At 42.8% G+C, this 19624-nt stretch overlaps 1 protein-coding gene across 3 annotated transcripts in view; it reads right to left on the bottom strand.

The window, feature by feature from the left end:
* The window catches only part of Per3 (period circadian regulator 3), a 54040-nt gene that overhangs the window by 18416 nt on the left and 16000 nt on the right, over nucleotides 1-19624 (bottom strand). For all 3 annotated transcript variants that reach the window (XM_052717395.1, XM_052717394.1, XM_052717393.1), the window contains exons 7-14: nucleotides 17926-18004; nucleotides 15099-15205; nucleotides 14523-14679; nucleotides 11302-11407; nucleotides 10285-10413; nucleotides 9539-9665; nucleotides 2992-3124; nucleotides 2392-2513 (exon numbers count right to left, since the gene is read on the bottom strand). In XM_052717395.1, the coding sequence (XP_052573355.1) occupies nucleotides 2392-2513; nucleotides 2992-3124; nucleotides 9539-9665; nucleotides 10285-10413; nucleotides 11302-11407; nucleotides 14523-14679; nucleotides 15099-15205; nucleotides 17926-18004 (960 nt within the window). The remainder of the gene's footprint in view (nucleotides 1-2391; nucleotides 2514-2991; nucleotides 3125-9538; nucleotides 9666-10284; nucleotides 10414-11301; nucleotides 11408-14522; nucleotides 14680-15098; nucleotides 15206-17925; nucleotides 18005-19624) is intronic.

Raw genomic sequence — 19624 nt, 5'->3', positions numbered from 1 at the left:
GAGTAAGGGGAACACTCCTCCACTGCTGATGGGAGTGCACACTGTGCAGACACTTTGGAAATCAGTATGACGGTTTCTCAGAAAACTGGGAATCAATCTACCACAGGATCCAGCTAGGGGCTGAAGAGTGGCTCATGGAGCTGAAGGGACACCTCAGCAGTTGAGAGTACTGGCTGCTCTTCCAGAGATTCTAAGTTCAAGTCCCAGCACCCACAGTGGCTCACAACTGTTTATAATGGAATCTGATGTCATCTTCTGGTGTGCAGACATAGATGTAGACATAACTCATATACATAAAATATACAAGTAAATACATCTTTAAAAAAGAAAAAGAAAAGACTCAGCTATACCACTCTTGGACATGAACCCAAAGGATGACCAATCATACCACAAGGACACTTGCTCAACTATTTCCACAGCAGCGCTATTCATAATAGCCCAAACCTGAAAACAATCTAGATGTCTCTCAACCAAGGAATGGATAAAAAAAATGTGGTACATTTACAGAATGGAGTATTACTTAGCTGTTAAAAACAATGACAACATGAAATGTGCAGGCAAATGGAAAAAAAAAAATCATCCTGCGTGAGGTAACCCAGACCCAGAAAGACAAACATGGTATGTGTTCACTCATAAGTGGCTATTAGCTGTAAATAAAGGATAACCATGCTACAATCCACGGGCCCAGAGAGACTAGGTAACATGAAGGGTTGAAGGGGGGATGCCCAGATTTCCCTGGGATGAGGAAACAGAAAAGGCTTCAAGAGTGGATTTGGACGGGTGGGAATGGGAACATGAGTGATCAGGTTTCGGGGGGCATGAAGGAGAGAGTACTTAAAGAGACTACTGGAAAGGGAGGGCATTTTGGGGTCAGGTAAAAACCTGGTGCAAGGGAATCTCCCAGGAATCTACAAGGATGACCCCAGCTAAGACTCCTAACCATAGGGGATACTTAGCCTGAACTGGCCATCTCCTGGGACCAGGCAAGATTTCAAGTGGAGGGAGTGGGACAGTAACCCAGCCACATGTGTTGTGGACTATTCCTTTACACTGTGTGAAGGTGTGTCACTATGACTGGCTTAATAAAAGGATTAACAGCCAACAGCGAGGCAGGAGGTATAGGCAGGACCTCTGGACAGAGAGGTCTCTGGGAAGAAAGGCGGGTCGTCAGCACGATGCGGAGGAAGCAGGATGGGCAAATGGAGCTGAGGTGGCAAGTGCGTGGAAGAACTCGGATAAAAAGCATGAGTTAATTTAAGTTATAGGAGACAGTTAGAGACAATCCTAGGCTATAGGCTGAGAGCTGTAATTAATAATAAATTGGTGTCATCCTCCCCCATCCCTGAGACAGGGTTTCTCTGTGTAACAGCCCTAGCTGTCCTGGAACTCTATCTGTAGACCAGGCTGACCTCGAACTCACAGAGATCTGCCTGTCTCTGCCTCTCAATGGCTGGAATTAAAGGCGTGCACCTGCCTCTGTGTCGTTTTTTGTGAGCTGTCGGCCCAATGAAAAATCTGACTACACACATAATCTTCAACCTACACAGTCTGTCCTGCCTATGGGATGTGCTAGGATAAGGGTGGCCTGGAGACTGAGGGAGTGGTCAACCAATGACTGGTTTAGCCTAAAATCCATGCCAGGACAGTAAGCCTACCCCTGACACTACCTGGAGCACCAGGACCCACAGGCTGGATGACCCAGAGACCTAGGATAGAACCAAACATGAGCTGGAGAAAAAAAAAATGCCAACGTAACGATGCCCAATGATAGTCTGTTATACTCGTAGATAGATGCCTAGCCCAATTGTCATCAGGGAGGCTTCATCCAGCAACTGATGAAAACAGACGGTGAGACTCACAGCCAAGTATCAGGTGAAGCTTGTGAAATCCTACAGAAGAGAGGAAGAACTGTAGGAGCCAAAGGGGTCAAGGACATCACAAGAAAATCCATGGAATCAACTAGCCTAGGCTCATGGGGCTCAGAGACTGAACTGACAACCAGGGAGCCTTCATTGGGACTGACCTAGGCCCTCTGCATATATGTTACAGTCTTCTTGTGGGACTCCTAACAGTGGGAGCAGGGGCTGTCTCTGACTCTTTTGCAGGATTTTGGGACCCTACTCTTTATACTGGGTTGCCTTGCTCAGCCTTAACACATGGGGAGTTGCTTAGTCTTACTGCAGCTTGATATGCCATGTTTGGTTGATATCCATGGGAGGCCTGCCCCTTTCCTGAAAAGAAATGGAGGAGTGGATTGGGGGGTAGGAAGAGAACAAGTATGGTAGGGAGGGACTGGAAGGAGAAGAGGGAGGGAAACTTCAGTTGAGATATAAAATAAAGACAGAGAGATAAAAAACAACGAAGTCATCTGCTCTGAGGACACTTGGCTACCTCGAAGCACCATGCTACAGTCCGCCTCATGGTTTGGCTTGGCTTCTTCTGAGGATGAAGACGTGTTTGTGCAGGAGATGCACTTTCTTTTCAAGGCTGGGAGACTGTAGCTCGTCAGGTACCTACAACAGAAGTGAACTGTCAGCTCCACCAAGCTATTCCCACTTCTGTGCTTTACTTACCCCACTGAGGCATAGGAGACTTTGCCCTTCCTTCTTGGATGAAGCCAACCCTGACTATCTCAGCCTGGGTTAGTGACTTATAGTATCTTTCGCTATGTTCTTTAATTGGTCTTCACATCTTATACCATTTGATTCTGACCAGCTTATGCGTTCACTATACCATAGCTGTCACAGAGAGATGCAGCTTCTTATTTTCTATGCCCTCCACAAATTTCAATCAGTTGTGAACTGTATGTAACAGGCACCCCACGCTAACAGAGGGCTCAGCACCACTGTCCCCAGCAGCTCTAAGAGCTCCACATGCATCAACTGATCCTATCACTTACAGTATGAAATCAATACGAACACCTCTGAAAATGCTATATGCTCCAGTGATGAGCTAGGCTCTGGCTGAACTGCCATCACTGGCACTTCTTACCTGATGACACTGTCAATACAGTTCATCTGCTGATAGGATGAACTATGCTGCTCTAGCCTCAGATCCTCAAAAGAGCCAGTACACAGGCTTTTATTTTTCAGTGTCTGAGAGGAAGAAAAGTCCTTCTGCTCATCTGAAAGAAAATAAAAGCATATACAATTAAAATATTAGCATGTATTAAGAAAATAGTAAGCTCACCACACCCATTTACAAAATATTATACAGCCATTAAACATGAGCTCAGATCTAAATGCACTGACACAAAAATATCAGTAAAATGGATAAAATAAGGCACAAAAGCAAGTTATACAGAATGATTACACTCATTTTTTTATCTCAGGCAAGGATTACCAAAGCAACTATCAGATGACAGGCTGATGGGGGAATGCTGACTGTTAAGCTAATACTACTTATTACACCTGGCTAAGACACTTAAATGCTGTGTGTCACCCCACCTTGTAACCACTTGTCTACTGAACACCTGTAGAGTTGGTCAGGGGACATGGGGACTGGAATAACTGGATATCACACCTATCCTAAGTGTTGCAAGGTGAAGCACACGGCACTGCTTAGGACTGACGCATTGCTTTTGTACTGTCCTACCCGCTAGCCATCATCACGGGAAGCTCCTGAAATAGGCCACCGCAACCAAGGAATAATAAAATAATACTGTATTGGTTTGAATTTGAACTTAAATTACCAAATGTGGCTAGTGGCACAGGTGTGGAGAGAAGGGAAATAGCTCTAGGCTTGAGTACTAGAGAACCCAAACCTCCTGAAGAGAAGGGCGAGCCAGTAAAGGCGATGGAAAAACAGGCAGAGGAAAACCATGTAAAGCGGTGCTATGGAACCAAGAATGACGACGTCATACAGTTAACTGACAGGTCTGCAGCGTTTGCTACTGCTGCTCTTAGTGATGGGCATTTTTAGCTGACCTGGTGAGGCCTCCCTGGAAAAATGACTTCTTGGATAGTCCCATTTCAATGTACAGAAACATCCCCCTCCCTGAAGTGTCCACTAATGTTCACACAGCGACATGATGAAACCATGAAATTCACCGTGGAGGAATGCTTCACTGGGGTGAAGACTTTCCCTGAATTTTGACTGGGTTATCACTAAACCTAGCTTTTATTTCAGGATCTAGTCCAGGACCTCAACGAATCTGGTGGTCCTATCTTACCTCTACTGTGACTCGGCCCTTTGGTCTTCACTTACTCCTCCAGTCACTTTTCAGTAGACTTATGGTTATTTAATTTGGTGGGTTACATAGCAACACTATCATGATGAATTCTGTTACTCAAACTGTCCTAGCCTGGCTACTTGAAGCTCTTCCAAAATCTGTCCTGTGTCTTTCTGATATCTACCTGTCTCTTGAACATCTTTACTCTCTGGTCCTAGTTCCTTTTGTTGGAAAAAATACACCCAGAAACCAGGATATTGGTGTTAGGTGTGTGTCTATGCTTATAAGTTCTCTCATGGTCGGAACTGATATACAAGTCTGTATGTTAACCCATGTCTGTCTGTCTGTCCAGCCAACCACCTGAATGCCCGAGTTCTTCTTCCACATGCTTCTACCACCAGTCCAGGACAATTTATTCCAGAATTCCTCCTTTGATTACTTGAAACTTCTACAATAGTGAGAAACCTTGTTATCATTATCTATAATATTTACATAAACTTGTTCAACCTTAGTATACATACAAAGTAACTTCAGAATTCTCCTGGTGATAAAAATATCAACCTGGATACAGTGTTTATGCACATTAGTATTCTGTTTGGCATCTAGTTAAAATATATTTTCTTCTTCTCTAAAGCTACTTAATCTACCTCCTTGAGTATGTTTATGCCATCCATGCTTGGCAGATTTATCCGCACACAGCCTTGGGCTCTTTCTACATTCTAGAGTGGGATTACTGTTTATGGATCTTGGCAATGCACAGATTCTCAGCTACCTCTCTATAGTCAACTCCTCTCCCCCTTTCAATCTCAGTATGGACCCCATCACTGGTGGCTGGTTTTGTTTCCTGTGGTGTCAGTGGTTTTCTGGAGGACAGGAGATTGAGCCTAAAGCTTTGCACACCCTAGGCAAGGCTCTACCACTCCATGGTTTCAGTTACCCATAGTCACTTGTGAACTTAAAGAAAAAAAAATCAAGTGGAAAGATGCAGATGTTAACTATTCCTGTTTTAAACTGCACAATTCTAAATAGTGTGGTGGAATCTCACTGCTCTGCTCCATCTCACATGGGATATAGTCATGTCTTTGTCCAGTGTAGCCACGCAGTCTGTTACCTGCCCAACACCATCTGAGTGATTCAGCATCACTAGAAACAATAACAGCTCTTTAAGGTCCATAGTAGATTAACTATGTCACAGTGTCTGTTCACTCACCACCTTTCACTTAATTGACATGGTGTTCGGGGTTCACCTCCAATTATCACATCATTTCAAAGGCAAAGGCAGATAGCAGTGCATTCCCCCAAACTCCCCCACCATCTTACAATACTGTTGCCATGCTTTACTTGTATGTCATAAACACACAACACTATTATAGTTAGTTTTCAAATCAATTACAAATAAAACTTATCCTTGTGCAGCATTTTTCACTCCTTAGTGTAGATAGGTTTTGTTTTATCATATTTCTTCTGTGGTAAGAAATTCCTGGGGCTGGAGAGATGACTCAGTGGTTAGGAGTGAGTACTGCTCTTCCAGAGGACTGAGTTAAATTCTCAGCACCCATGTTGGGTGGCTACAACTACTACCTGTCACTCCAGCTCCAGGGGATCCAATACCTCTAGCCTCTATGGTCTAGTACACACACACACACACACACACACACACACACACACACACACACACACACACACAAAATCTTTAAAAAATAAGAAATTCCACCGGGCGGTGGTAGCACATCTTTAATCCCAGCACTCGGGAGGCAGAGCCAGGTGGATCTCTGTGAGTTTGAGCCAGCCTGGTCTACAGAGCGAGATCCAGGACAGATACCAAAACTACATAGAGAAACCCTGTCTCGAACCAACCCCCCGCAAAAAAACCAAAAAAACAAAAACAAAAAAAAGAAAGAGAAAGAAAGAAAGAAAGAAAGAAAGAAAGAAAGAAAGAAAGAAAGAAAGAAAGAAAGAAATTCCTTGACATTTCTGGTAGAAAAGTGTGCTGTCCAATTCTCAGTTGTTTGAGAAACCTGCTTCTGAAAGATTTTCTACCAGGTACAGAACTCTGTGTTGACAGTTTTTTTCTTAGAAGGGGCAGTTTACTGTCTTCCTATATAAACGATTTCTGAAGAAATGAACTGTTATAGTCATCTGTTTCCTGCTGCCTTCACAATGTACTCTTTGGTTTTATTTTCAGCAGTTTGAACAGGTTATGTTCAAGTAGGTTCTTAAAAATAATTTTTCTTTTTTAAAAATACCGATGTTCCTTGAATCTGCTGAATCTTGATTATTGTATCTTCAAATATTTCTTCTAGGATCCCACTCAATCCCTTATTAGGTAGTTTTTGATGTTACCCCTGGACTCAACATGCTCTACTGCTTCCGTGGCAGTCTAAGGAATCTAAGTGATATCCAAAGCAATCTATGCGGGAGCTTAGTGATTCTTCTGTGTGCTGATGACAACCATTTTTCATGTCTGATTTGCTGAAATCGTTTGTTCCCCAGAGTATGTAAACATCAATGTCAGTCTCTTTGACTTGGTCATATGAACATTTTTACATCAGAGACAAATCAGTAGGAAACAGGCAGCAGGATACACACAGGACCTCCGGCATTTCTAACAGTCTTGTCTGACCCTTTCCTTCAGCTCCTTCTCAGAGCTGGCTTCGCTCACGGCCCACTCAGCCTTGCAATGCTCCGTTCACAGTTGTCTTACCTTGTCAGGCACCTCCACTGCTGTGTGTTTGAGTCTTCCTTCAGTGGCCACTCTGTCTCTTGGGAGTTGAGTTTCCCCTTCTTGCTTTTCCATAAACTTCATTTCTTTTTTTGATAAGGACAGCAGAGACTGAGCAGCCATATCCCTGGAAAGGTCTGTGCTTGGATTAATGTAATCTTAGGCCAGGCTTGTGGTGTTATTACTATGGTTTTATGAATGATTCAGCTTCCAAATTCCTCTGCCAGATTTGTGCTTCAAGTGGTGGCTGATGAGTGTGAGCATCTGCTCCACTTCCAGCTCGTTATCCCTCTGCACTGACAATCTGTCTCTTGCATGTTGCTGCATTCAGTAAGCCAGTGCACTCAGTCAGCCAGTAAGCAGCAGTCCAGTGTGCCTTGTTTCATTTGTTCCACGAGCCCGAGTCTTTTCTTGGATTCTAGAAGTGCTAGCTGCTGCTTCGTACTCAACTGGGGAAAGAAAGGTCATAGATCTGCTGTTTTTTTCACTCTAGGTGTGGATCGATGCTCGCTCTTTACTCCTGAGCAGAAAATGGAAGCACTCACATATCTTTTATGACTGGGGTTAGTGAGCTCACAAAACAGTTGAGGGTTGGTGTGGTGGCAGCATTTAGTCCTAGCATGCTGAAGCCTGTTACAGAACATCATTTTACCTCAGGAGTTTGAGATAACTGGAGTGACATAGCAAGGCTCCATCTCAAAACCACAGGAGTGCTAGCAGAGGGACTAGCTAAGGCTCTTTTTGTTGTTTTCTTCTTCTGTCATGCAGGGGGAGTTGTTCCTTTTCCTTTGAAGTATGGGAGGATTCAAGCTCATTCTTTGAAGCAGTCAGGGCTCTCATTGAATACTATACCTTCCATACCTTGGCCCTAGACATCCTATCCTTCCACACTGTGAGAAATAAATGCCTTCTTGTTTGAAAACTACAATCTCAGGAAAAAACAAACAACAAACAAACAAACAAACAAAAAAACCCTGTGGGGAAAACAGGGTCTAATTTTGCAGCCCTGGCTGGCCTGGGACTCAGCGATTTACCTGCCTCTGCCTCTTGGTTGCAGGGGTACATACTATTTATTATACCTGGAGATCTCAGAAACTTTGACATAACATTACACAGTGCCCAAGGCTACAGTAATATGCGATCAGTAGTTTGAGTTGGTTTGGGGTGTGGGAGTGTTACTTATGTGTGCATGTGAGTAGAGATCAAAGGTCAATTTTGGGTTTCTTCTGTATCTCCACTTTATTTTTTGAGATCGGGTCTCTCACTGAACCTGGAGCTGAGCTGGGTAGATTGGCTGGCTAGTGGGTCCCTGGGATCTGCTTGCCTCCACACCTTAGCACTGGAGTTACCAGCACGCACAGTCATGCCTAGCCTTTACATGAGTCCTGAGGATCCAAACCTGAGTGCTCATACTTGTGCAGCAAGGACTTTACCCACGGACCCACCTCCTCCCTAGTCTGCTGCCTTAAAGTCATGACAGATCCTGAACAACCCAGCTGTTGTTATTATTGGTCTTAGAAAGTAAATGTCACCATGTTATGTATGCTTGCATTTGACAATGATAAATACTATTATAAAATTTACATGATCAAAATTCATGATTTCTAAAATTGTATTAAACTTCAAGGAGAAAAATGAAAGAAAAGATAGTTAAGTTAAAAACAATCAATGTGTAAATGAAAATAGGCAAGTAATAAGTCAATGTACACAGGCCAGCAGTGTGGCTCCGTAAAGGAGTGCATGCCTAGCAAGACCCCGGGTTTCTTCCCCAGCAATCCAATCCAATCTCCAAATACAGATTTTTTTTGCCTGTGACGTAACTAGGTAGCTTTCCAGACTAATACCACTGAATATAATCAACTGACTCAATACTTTTGGAGTGAGCCTTATCTCACATTCAAGAAAAGCTCAGAAGGCCAATGCTGTCCACTCAGTTTAGATTATTTTTCATTTATTTGAAATGACAGAAAAGGATTATCTCAATATTCTTTATTATCTGAAATGTATTAAAAATTATTTTCTTTTGGGTTTGGATAGCTCAGAAAGGAAAGAAACTAAGAATCTGACGGTGTGGTGGTTTGAAAGAAAATGGACCCCAAAGGGAGTGGTACTATCAGGAGGTGTGGCCTTGTTGGAGGAAGTGTATCCCTGTGCGGGAGGGCTTTGAGGTCTCTTTTGCTCAAGCTTCCCTCAGTGTGACAGTCAGTCGACTTCCTGTTGCCTGTAAGATGCAGCACTCTCAGCTACTACTCCAGCACCATGTCAGCCTTCACAGCACCATGCTCCCCACCATGATGATAATGGACTGAACCTCTGAAACTGTAAGCGGGCCACCCCAATTAAATGTTTTCTTTGTAGGAGTTGCCGTGGTCACGGTGCTTCCTCACAGCAACAGGAATCTACAGACGGTACCAAAAGCTAATCCTTTATTAAAGCCCACTGAGCTGCATCTGAAAACCGTTTAGCTCCCAGGTGGTACTGTGCAGCCGGTATATCACCACTGTCAATGTCATTGCCATTTGCTGGGCAGTTCAGCAAGCCAGAAAGCAGCACAGGGCTCAGGGCTTTGTGTTCAGCGTGCATATATGCAGCTGTCTGTGAAAAGACAGATTCAGGGGAGGCCGAGGGCCACTCTGTTGACTTACCACCACCCTGCAGCTCCACGCATGTGTCCATCACTGGTTTGACAGATCTGGCCATTGACTCAATGTAGAGCTGTTGACCCACATTCTTAATTTTGTTTACACTGGCATAGACCTGCTGCAAGGTCATCTTAGGGAGAAGAATGATAAAATAGGTTTAAAAATGTAGAAGTGTGCACTAAAAGACACACAAACAATACACGCTTCACTTCTGGATCTCTGAGACATGACTAAAAGCAGTCCTCACTTCAATTCCACTTCTTGCTGAGCCACTGATGCCAATCAAACTGTACATCTATCTATCTAGCCATGGTACACTGATGCCAATCAAACTGTACATCCATCTAGCCATGGTACACTGATGCCAATCAAACTGTACATCCATCTAGCCATGGTACACTGATGCCAATCAAACTGTACATCCACTTATATGGCACACTGCTTTTAGAAAAGCACACAATTAATCCGAGGGTCACCTTGCAAAGGTGATTTTTTCCTCTACAAGACAGGGTCCTTACCACGCAGCCCAGCCGGCCTTTGAGCTCTTGCTCTCACTCCGACTGCTGAAATTATAAGTGTGTGCCACCAAGCCTATCTCAGACTTTCTTTTTACAGACATTTATCTATATCCATTCAAATCATTTTCTAAAATAAACAGAAAGTTGTCAAATGACAAATCCCAAGATGTCACCTGGTGCAGGACCAAGACAGACAAGTTGTATCTGCACAAAAACACATCTGCCACACACCTGCTCCTTCTGTGCTTCCTCCATACAGTGTCCACTTGCCTCACTGGAAGAGGTGATGCTGATGTGCTGCTCCTGTGAGCCGCTGCTGCCCAGGCTCCCGTAACCACTAGAAGCACTGGCATGAACAGGCTAGGAGGAAGGGGCCCAGTTCAGTTACTGCTGTGTAAGTGGTAAGGATACTCACCTCAGAGCTTCTAGTCTACAATCACCGCAAAGCTAAGAGCTGTTAGCCTGGATGCTGGTGTGAGCCATGCCTCAGTGCCTTCCTATTCCCAGGGCAGAGCCTAACTTTCTAGTCTAGGTGGGGATTACAGCACTTCATCCTTTTAGATGCCATAAGATAACTGATTTTTGTAAATCATAGATAATTTAATGAAATAAAACAAACTTTAGTTCTTTATACTAAATTTAGAATAGACAGAACACATGAAACAAAAACAGAGTTTTATAAAACTTCAGACACTTTATGAACCCTAGAGATTTTATCAAAGACATTTTGGAAAACCTCTGGGTTCACATTCTATGTGGGGACACATTCAACTCTATTTACTAACAGAACCCATCTTTGGTTGCTCTTTTCAACAGGTAATTTCCTTGTTCTTCCCTTATAATGACAAGAGATACTGAGATCAATCATCTCTCTCTTCTACTTTTAAAAACTGAATTATTTTAAAAAAATAATGAAGCCCAAACTCAGGAGCTGAGCACATTGCTGGTGTCGGAAGCATGAGAAGAATTCTCTCATGAAGAAAGCAAGAAATCAAGGGTCTGCCCTGTCACTGCGGCCCAGTTTGCCGGGCTGAGGTGAGTGCAGCCAAAGGGGCCTGTGCATCTCACACAGGATAAGGAACAAAATGACCAGCACCTAATCCATAGACGCACAGGGAAAAGCAAACATTTCTAAGATGTGGAGGCAAAGACTCTCTCTCCTCAGTGTGTTCTTAGGACTTCACTAAGACCGAACTAACATAAAACACAATTTTGCGAATGATGTGCTTTAAAAACCTGTCACTTTACCTGCAAAAGAAGTTTGTGAATTTGTTCTTGTAATTCTGTTATGTCTTTGTTGTTATTGGTTGCCTTTTTTATTCTGGTAGCAAAAACATCCTCATTTAATGGGCTCCTATAAAACGCCAAGAGAAACAATAAGCCAAGAAACCAAATTTATTTAAAATGAAGATAAAATGCTTGCAACGGACCATTTAAAGAATAAGTTATGTTTTGATGAAACAGCTCCTTAGCTCTAGATACAGAAAATATGGAGTTAAAATTCCCAAAGAAACAAACTAGACATAACAGTCCTCAACCCGCATGGTCCTGGGGACAGAACACGGGACCTTGTACATGCTAGGAAAACATTCCACTACTAAGCTACATCCTCAGCCCTTAGTTTTTTGAGTCAAAGTCTTGCTACAATTAGCCCAGGCTAGCCTGGAGCATTTGCTCCTCCTATCTCTATCTCCTAAGAACTGGGATTATAGGCAAACACCTGGTACAGTTTAAATTTCTCTGCAACATTGATCTTTATGTAACAGGTTCAGGGGTGTGTGTGTGTGTGTGTGTGTGTGTGTGTGTGTGTGTGTGTGTGTGTGTGTGTGTGTGTATGTGTGTGTGTGTATGTGTATAAATTTAGTAAATGTACCTGTATACATAAAACCAGTGATAAGCTACTTCTTTTGCTCCTAAGAGTTTCAGTAAGGACTGGTTTCAAAATTTGACTGAGTGGATCTCTCAATATTCGTTAAGACCCTGAAGTTGCCAGGCAGTAAATGCTTAAAGCTGGGCTGGAGACGACTCAGTGGTTAGGAGTTCCTGCTGCTCTTCCAGAGGACCTAAATTTGATCCCTACACCCATGTCAGGTGACTCAAAACCATCTATATGTCCAGCTCCTAGGGGATGTGAGGCCTCTGGCCTCCAAGGGTACTTGCACACACCCACATGCAGGTATATATTCCTAACCTACACATAATTTAAAAAATAGTAAAAATAAAACTTAAAAAAACTTAGCTGGATGTGGTAGCACACCCCTTTAATCCCAGCACTTGGGAGGCAGAGGCAGGAGGATCTCTGTGAGTTTGAGGCCAGCCTGGTCTACAGAGTGAGTTAAAGGACAGCCAGAACTACATGGTGAGACCTTGGCTCAAAAAAAACCAAAAATAAATAAATAAATAAATAAAATTTAAAGCTGCTAATCACCTATGCTGCCTGATAACGATGACTCTACAGCCCTCCCTAGTGGTGAAAAGGAGGCAGTCGCAATACCACCTCCCAGCTCATTGACAAACTTCAGAGGATGTACAATGGCCCACTGAGATGGTAAAATCACTGGTTGTGCAAGCTTATGACTGGAGCTTGACCTCAGAACCCTCGGAGACAGTGATACCCACACAAGATGTTCTCTGAGCTCCACACGTGTGTCATGTCACTGTACCCCATCTTACACGATAAATTAAAAAACAAAATAAGAATTACTACATGAATACAGTGAATGACAACAAAGATAACAAAGACAAGAAACTAACATTTATTAGGACCTCCTCCTAAAAACTGTGCTAGTTTCTAAGAATATGAAAATAACATCTTCAAAGGCCATAAAGCAGCGCTTCTCAACCTGAGGGTTACGACCCTTTGGCAAGCTCCCATCTCCAAAATATTTACATTATAATTCATAACAGTGGCAAAATAAAGTAGCAACAAAATAATTTTATGGTTGGGGGTCACCATAACATGAACTGTACTAAAGGGTCCTAGCTTTAGGAGGGTTAAGAACCACTGCCCTAAAGAGTGATAGTCATTGTTTCAATTGCTTTACAAGTATCATCCCTTCAAAGGGATGTCAACCTTTCCCAAGTCCCCTAGTTATTAAGGGGGGAGGAGAGATAGGGGAAGGGACCAGTCTAGGTACCGAGGTTTACACATTTGTCATGACATGAAACTACCTCTTGGGGCCTTGGTAGAGTGGGTACCAATGAGGAATACTGAGTCAGATATATCACCTCATCAAGTCTTATGATGTAGGCATTATGCCTGGCATTTAGTGTGAGGCTGGGTGATGATGTGGCCCAGTGGGAGAATGCTTGCTGTGGGATGGTCTGTATGTCAAATGTGTTGCTGATTGGTCAATGAATAAATCACTGATTGGCAGTGGCCAGGCAGGAAGTATAGGCGGGACTAACAGAGAGGAGAATTGAGAGAACAGGAAGCTGGGTGAGAGAGACACTGCCAGCTGCCATGATGAGAAACAGCATGTAAAGTACCTGTAAGCCACAAGCCACGTGGCAAGGTATAGATTAATAGAAATGGATTAATTTAAGCTGTAAGAACAGTTAGCAAGAAGCCTGCCACGGCCATACAGTTTGAAACCAATATAAGTCTCTGTGTTTACTTGGTCGGGTTTGAGCGGCTGTGGGGCTGGCGGGTGAGAGAGATTTATCCTGACTGTGGGCCAGGCAGGAAAACTCAAGCTACAAATGCTTGCCCAGCCCAGGTTGGATGGAAGAACTAACCAAGAAACAGCAAAGTCAGAGGCTGAAGAGATGGATGCATGGTTAAGAACTCTTTTGGGTCGGGTGGTGGTGGGGCATGCCTTTAATCCCAGCACTCGGGAGGCAGAGGCAGGTGGATCTCTGTGAGTTCGAGGCCAGCCTGGTCTACAGAGTGAGTTCCAGGACAGGCTCCAAAGCTACACAGAGAAACCCTGTCTTGAAAAACAACAACAAAAAGAACACTTTTGGCTCTTGAAGAGGACCTGGGTTTGGTTCCCAACACTCACATAGCTGCTTACAAGAGTTTGTAACTCCAGTTCCAGGGGATTCAGTGTCCTCTTCTGGCTTCCCTGGGCCCCAGGCACACACTCTACACACACGCAAGCAAAACACTTGTACATATAAAATTAAATCTTTAAAATTTTTTAATTTAATTTTTTATGTGTATGGTATTTTGCCTAAGTGTATGTCTGTGCACCATGAGCATGCCTGGAACCTGCATAGGCTAGGAGAGGACACTGGATCCCCTGGACCTGTAGTTACAGATCTACAGTACAGCTACAGTGACCTAAAAGCTGAACCACCACCCAAGATTGCAATCATTATCAGAAAAATCAGAGTGCTGGTAGTGCCATGAAAGTAGCAACAAAACCTGAATTCAGGACCTTATACTTGACCATGTCCATCTTCCCACGACAGGTGACTTTGCCCTACTCACCTGTGTACCCCACAGCAGCAACTGATGAACTTACGTTCGAACTCTATGTCGGCCAATGATGAAGGAGACCTTCCGACTCCAGGGGTTCACAAAGCTGGACCAGCTGGAATCCAGAACGACATAATCTCCATTCTGAGTGCAGAATCTGATGGGCGAGTGTTCAAATGGAGGCTGGCCCACATACTGTAAAACTACATAAAGCAAAAAGATTACAACCAAACCTTACACAGGTAAGATTGCAAGTGTCCTGCTTCAGTTATCTACTTGGGATTTTCAGCACTTTAAAGTAGGAAACAATTACTTTAGCAGTTTTTTTTTTTTTTTTTTTTTTTTTTTTTTGGTTTTTCGAGACAGGGTTTCTCTGTGTAGCTTTGCGCCTTTCCTGGAACTCACTTGGTAGTCCAGGCTGGCCTCGAACTCACAGAGATCCACCTGGCTCTGCCTCCCGAGTGCTGGGATTAAAGGCGTGCGCCACCACCGCCCGGCTTTACTTTAGCAGTTTTAACACATTTTTTTATTTGGATAAAGGCTAAACTCTAATGAGAAATGAACTGAAAAATTAGAACCAATCAGTGGCAAATAACAACTTCCATAAAGGAGCAGGCCCCACCTTTTTGGTGTATGGCAACCATCAGAGGCTGATCTTCTGGGTGCAAATACGTTAAGATCGATGTTCCAATCAGATCCTGAGGTAGGTAACCCAGCAAAGGCACTGCCCTGGGGCACAGGGACACAGCACAGGAAGCATGTTACACTGAGCAAGTAATTAAGGAGTTTTTATATATTTAAAAATACCCACTCAGGCTGGCAATATAACTCAGTCGGAAACCATGTGCTTAGTATACATAATAATTCTATCTCCCACTCGGCAAAATAAAACATCACCACCAAACACTAACTTCTCTATTTAATTCTAAAAAGGAAGACCATGAGAAGACGAAGAGATGTCCATTAACACATCCATGCAACAAAAACCTAAGTGCCTGTGCTATGGGGAACAGATACAAACTAACTATGCCAGTAGTCACCTGACATGTTACATCACAATCATCTCCTTCCCTAAGAACAGGCTTGCAGGCTCACTGTGAATGTATGAATCAGAAGCTCTGGAGTCAGAAGTTGGACATGAATTTCTAGCAAGTTCCTCAGGAGAATTGTGCTCTTTGTTGTCATTTAGAAAGAGCATATGGTAACAGAAGGATGCCAAGGATAATGTGGGCTATAAATTTATACAGCATTAGTGTAGTGTACACAGCGTTAGTGTAGTATAGTGTAGTGTAGTGTATACAGCAGTAGTGTAGTGTAGACAGTATTAGTGTAGTGTGGACCTTGACTGTCCCCCAAGGTTAGTACAGTACATTGAAAGCTTGGTCCCCAGCCCATGGCACTATTGGGAGGTGATGAAGCCTTCACCACCTAGTGGAAAGAAGTTAGGGTACTGAGGTATGCCCATAGGCCTAGTCAACCTGACACAGCTTAGAATCACCTGAAGGAAGTCTCAATTGAATAATTGTCTCTACCATGCTAGTCTGTGGACATGTCTGTGAGGGATTGCCTCAACTGTCTTAATGTAAGAGTGCCCCATCTAAAGTGGGCAGTGTCATTTCCTTGGCAGGTGGTCCCAGGCTGTGTAAGAAAGCTAGCAAAACATGAGGCAATGGGGGAGTCAGGGAGTGAGCCCGAAAGCAGCATTCCTCCACAGTTCCTGCATTCAGGTTCCTACCCTGTCTTCCCTCTACCGCCTGGTCCCAGGAAGGAAGTAGATTAACTTCACCATGATGTCCTGACCCACCAGAGGTCTCAAGGCAATAAAGACAGCCAAGTGATCATGGCCTGAAACTGAGCAGTCATTAAACCTTTCCTTCCTCCTTACAAGCTGGTCATTTCCAGTATTTTACCACAGTAACAAAGGCTGATGAACAAAAACATGATTAATAAGAATTGAATACAATGTAATGTCAAAATCAAATATAGTATCCAAAGGCACCAATCCCTCTGATACTCACAGAAGCCTTGAAAGGTAGACTTAGATAAAACAGGCTCCGTGCTCCACTTTACACTAACACATGGCTTAGTCCTAGTCTCAGATTTTCAAATTTCAAGAATAAGTAAAATTCTAAAATAAATGTGTGTATGTGGGGTTGCATAGACTAATATGATAACAACATTTGGTTTTTTTTTTTTTGTTTGTTTGTTTGTTTGAGACAGGGTTTCTCTGTGTAACAGCTTTGGCTGTCCTGGAACTCACTGTGTAGATTAGGCTGGCCTTGAACTCATAGAGATCCTCCTGCCTCTGCCTCCCAAGTGCTGGGATTAAAGATGTGCATTAACACTGCCCCGCCAACATTTGCTTTATCCAAACAAAAAAAACTAAAAAAAATCGGAGCTGGAGAGATGGCTCAGCAGTTAAGAGCACTGACTGATCTTCCTGAGGACCTGAGTTCGATTCTCAGAACCCAGATGGTGGCTCACAACCATCTGTAACTCCAGTTTCAGGGGATCTGAAGCTGTCTTCTGTCTTCCTTAAGGTGCTTCCACACATGGTACAGACATACATGCAGGCAAAACACCCGTACACATAAAGTAAGTAATTTTTTTTCTAAAAAAAAATACTGAAAACCAGCAGTAAGCACCATCTACTGTCACTACGTTAAACAAAATAAAAGATTATTTTAAAATTGCCCTCAAAAAGAAAGGTAATATGTGTTCAAAATAGAGAAAAATTCTTAAACATTATCCTTCACTAAAAGACATGTTCTCTTTCTTCCTCTTCAGACTAATTACAATATTTAGCATAAATTTTACTTAAGCAGCATTTGTCAAATGGAAATACCACTAGAGTAAATGCTAAAGGAGTTGAGTCTTGGTCCAAGTTGAGTACAGTCAGAACTGGTCCTTGGCTTATGTAAAGTACTAACACCCGCACCACCTGAGCCTCAATGCTATGAAATCTAGTAAGGCATCACATAGATCACTTTTAAAAATACAATATGCAAGATGTTTACACTAAAATTCAGCCAACAGGTAAAAGTACTTGCTGCCTAGCCTGCTGGCCTGAGTTGGATCCCTAAGGCCCCCACAGTAGAAGGTGAGACCAAACATGAGAAAGGTGGCCTCTGACCCCACATGTGCATGGCGTGCGCGCACACGCACACACACACACACACACACACGCACACACACACGCACACACACACACACACACACACACACACACACACACACACACACGTACATGCGCACACACAGACACACACACACAATTTGAAAATATATTTAAGAGGACTCAACTGAAGTTGCACTGTCACCAGCAGGAACCACACAGGCAAACCAACAGTGTCACGGGATACAGAACAGTACGCAAAGAGTAACGCAGACCTCTAGTACCTTGGTCTGTCTTTGTAACAAATTTCTTTTAGGCTCAAAGAATTATTTACCTTTCATCTACTTCAAGAAACACACATCCTGGGGTGTGTGTTGTGGTAAAAATTCTTTTATCTACAGGGATTCGAGGAGCTATTAAGAAAGGAGAAAGACTGATTAAGGGTCAAACATCCAATTAATCATCTACTAAACTAGCTACTAAAAATACAAGGAATAAAATCTCCATATGAAATGGCAGAAATCTAACTTAAATCTAAGGTCTGACTGTCATGAAGTCAAAGCTACAGTAAAATAATAATTTCCATTACTAACTTGATTTTGATGAGGTCAATATGTGATGACTACATTACGGTTAATTTTAAATACACAAAGTCTGTTACATTCTAAATAGCTAATTTCTTTATCATAAATATCTAATAGTTAAAGGGGGAGTAAGGGAGGGACTGAATATTCTTTGGTGGCAGTGTATAACTAAACAAAAACACTTGAAATAGCACTAAAGCAATCTGTCATGTAATAAAATTGGTACCATCGAGTCAGGTAAGCTCTGCTCTAAAATGTGCACTGAAAAATGCAGGCAATACTCTGAAAATAAGCTTATATCCCAGTTACTTCAACATGACGTCAATTGCAAGAAACCTCAGTGAATGCGTAAAAAGGCATCCAGTGGAGTTGCTCAGGAGTACATACAACACGCATACATTTCAACTGTCTGTTGCTACCTTAGTGCCCAAGCCACATTTACAGTAGTGCTGCTGCTAATGTTTAACGTGTAAATCAATGGTTTTATGATTTCCTTTAAAAAGAAAAAATTTATGTACAGAGGTGTTTGGTCTACATGTGTGTACAGGAGGAGGTCAGAAGAGGGTGTGAGATACCCTAGACTGGAGTTACAGACAATTGTGAGCCATCATGTGGGTGTTGAGACTTGAACCTGGGTCTACTGAAGAGCAGTCAGTGCTCTTAACCCCTGAGGTATCTATCTCTTTAGGCCCTTTATACTTTTTTTTTTAATGTAATTAACTTTTTGATCATTGTGCCCCTGAACTAATTTTTCCAATAGTCCTGTTTTTATTGTGACTCATTGGGTGGCAATTTGTAGGAAAGCACATATCATGTCTCATCAGAACCAACAGTGATTTTTTTTAAGTAGTAAATGGAAGCTGCCCATAAAGAAGTTTAGAAATGTATTTCTGCTTATTGAATATACATACTGTAATTTCTGGAAATTTCGAAATACTTCTAGAATATGTTGTCTCCATTATGTGTTGAGAATCAAACCCAGGGCCTTGTAGTTACACAGCATGGCAAGCACTCTACCACTGTGCTACACCTCCAGCTTTTGCTTTGTTGAGCAGGTAGTCACTATGTAGCCCAGGCTAGCCTTGAACTTGTTACGTAGCCCAGGGCATACATGCCTCAGTCTCTTAAGGCATGTGCTACCCGGCAAATTCAATCATTCTTGTGGCCTCTTCCTGTAATGATTTTAGTGCTATTATTTCATACAAGACAGATATAAAAGGCCATAGAACAGGTCACCTGTTGAGAAGGAACTAAAGTACTACGTATCTATCCAAGTGTGAGGCACAGACCACAATGCCACACTGTGACAGCACAGGAAGTCAAGGCCAGTAAGCCGTGATGACATCAGTACACATCAGCTAGAAGTGCTTACAGAGTTTATAACTGGACATGAAGCAGTCTTTTGTCCTAGAACTATAGAAACAGCTATCCCCACTCTGGCATTCTGCC

This window comes from Peromyscus californicus, unplaced genomic scaffold (assembly GCF_007827085.1).
Source record: "Peromyscus californicus insignis strain IS unplaced genomic scaffold, ASM782708v3 Scaffold_5__1_contigs__length_169319896, whole genome shotgun sequence".
NCBI classification, from domain to species: domain Eukaryota; kingdom Metazoa; phylum Chordata; class Mammalia; order Rodentia; family Cricetidae; genus Peromyscus; species Peromyscus californicus.
This window is presented reverse-complemented; position numbering and strand designations above follow the sequence as displayed.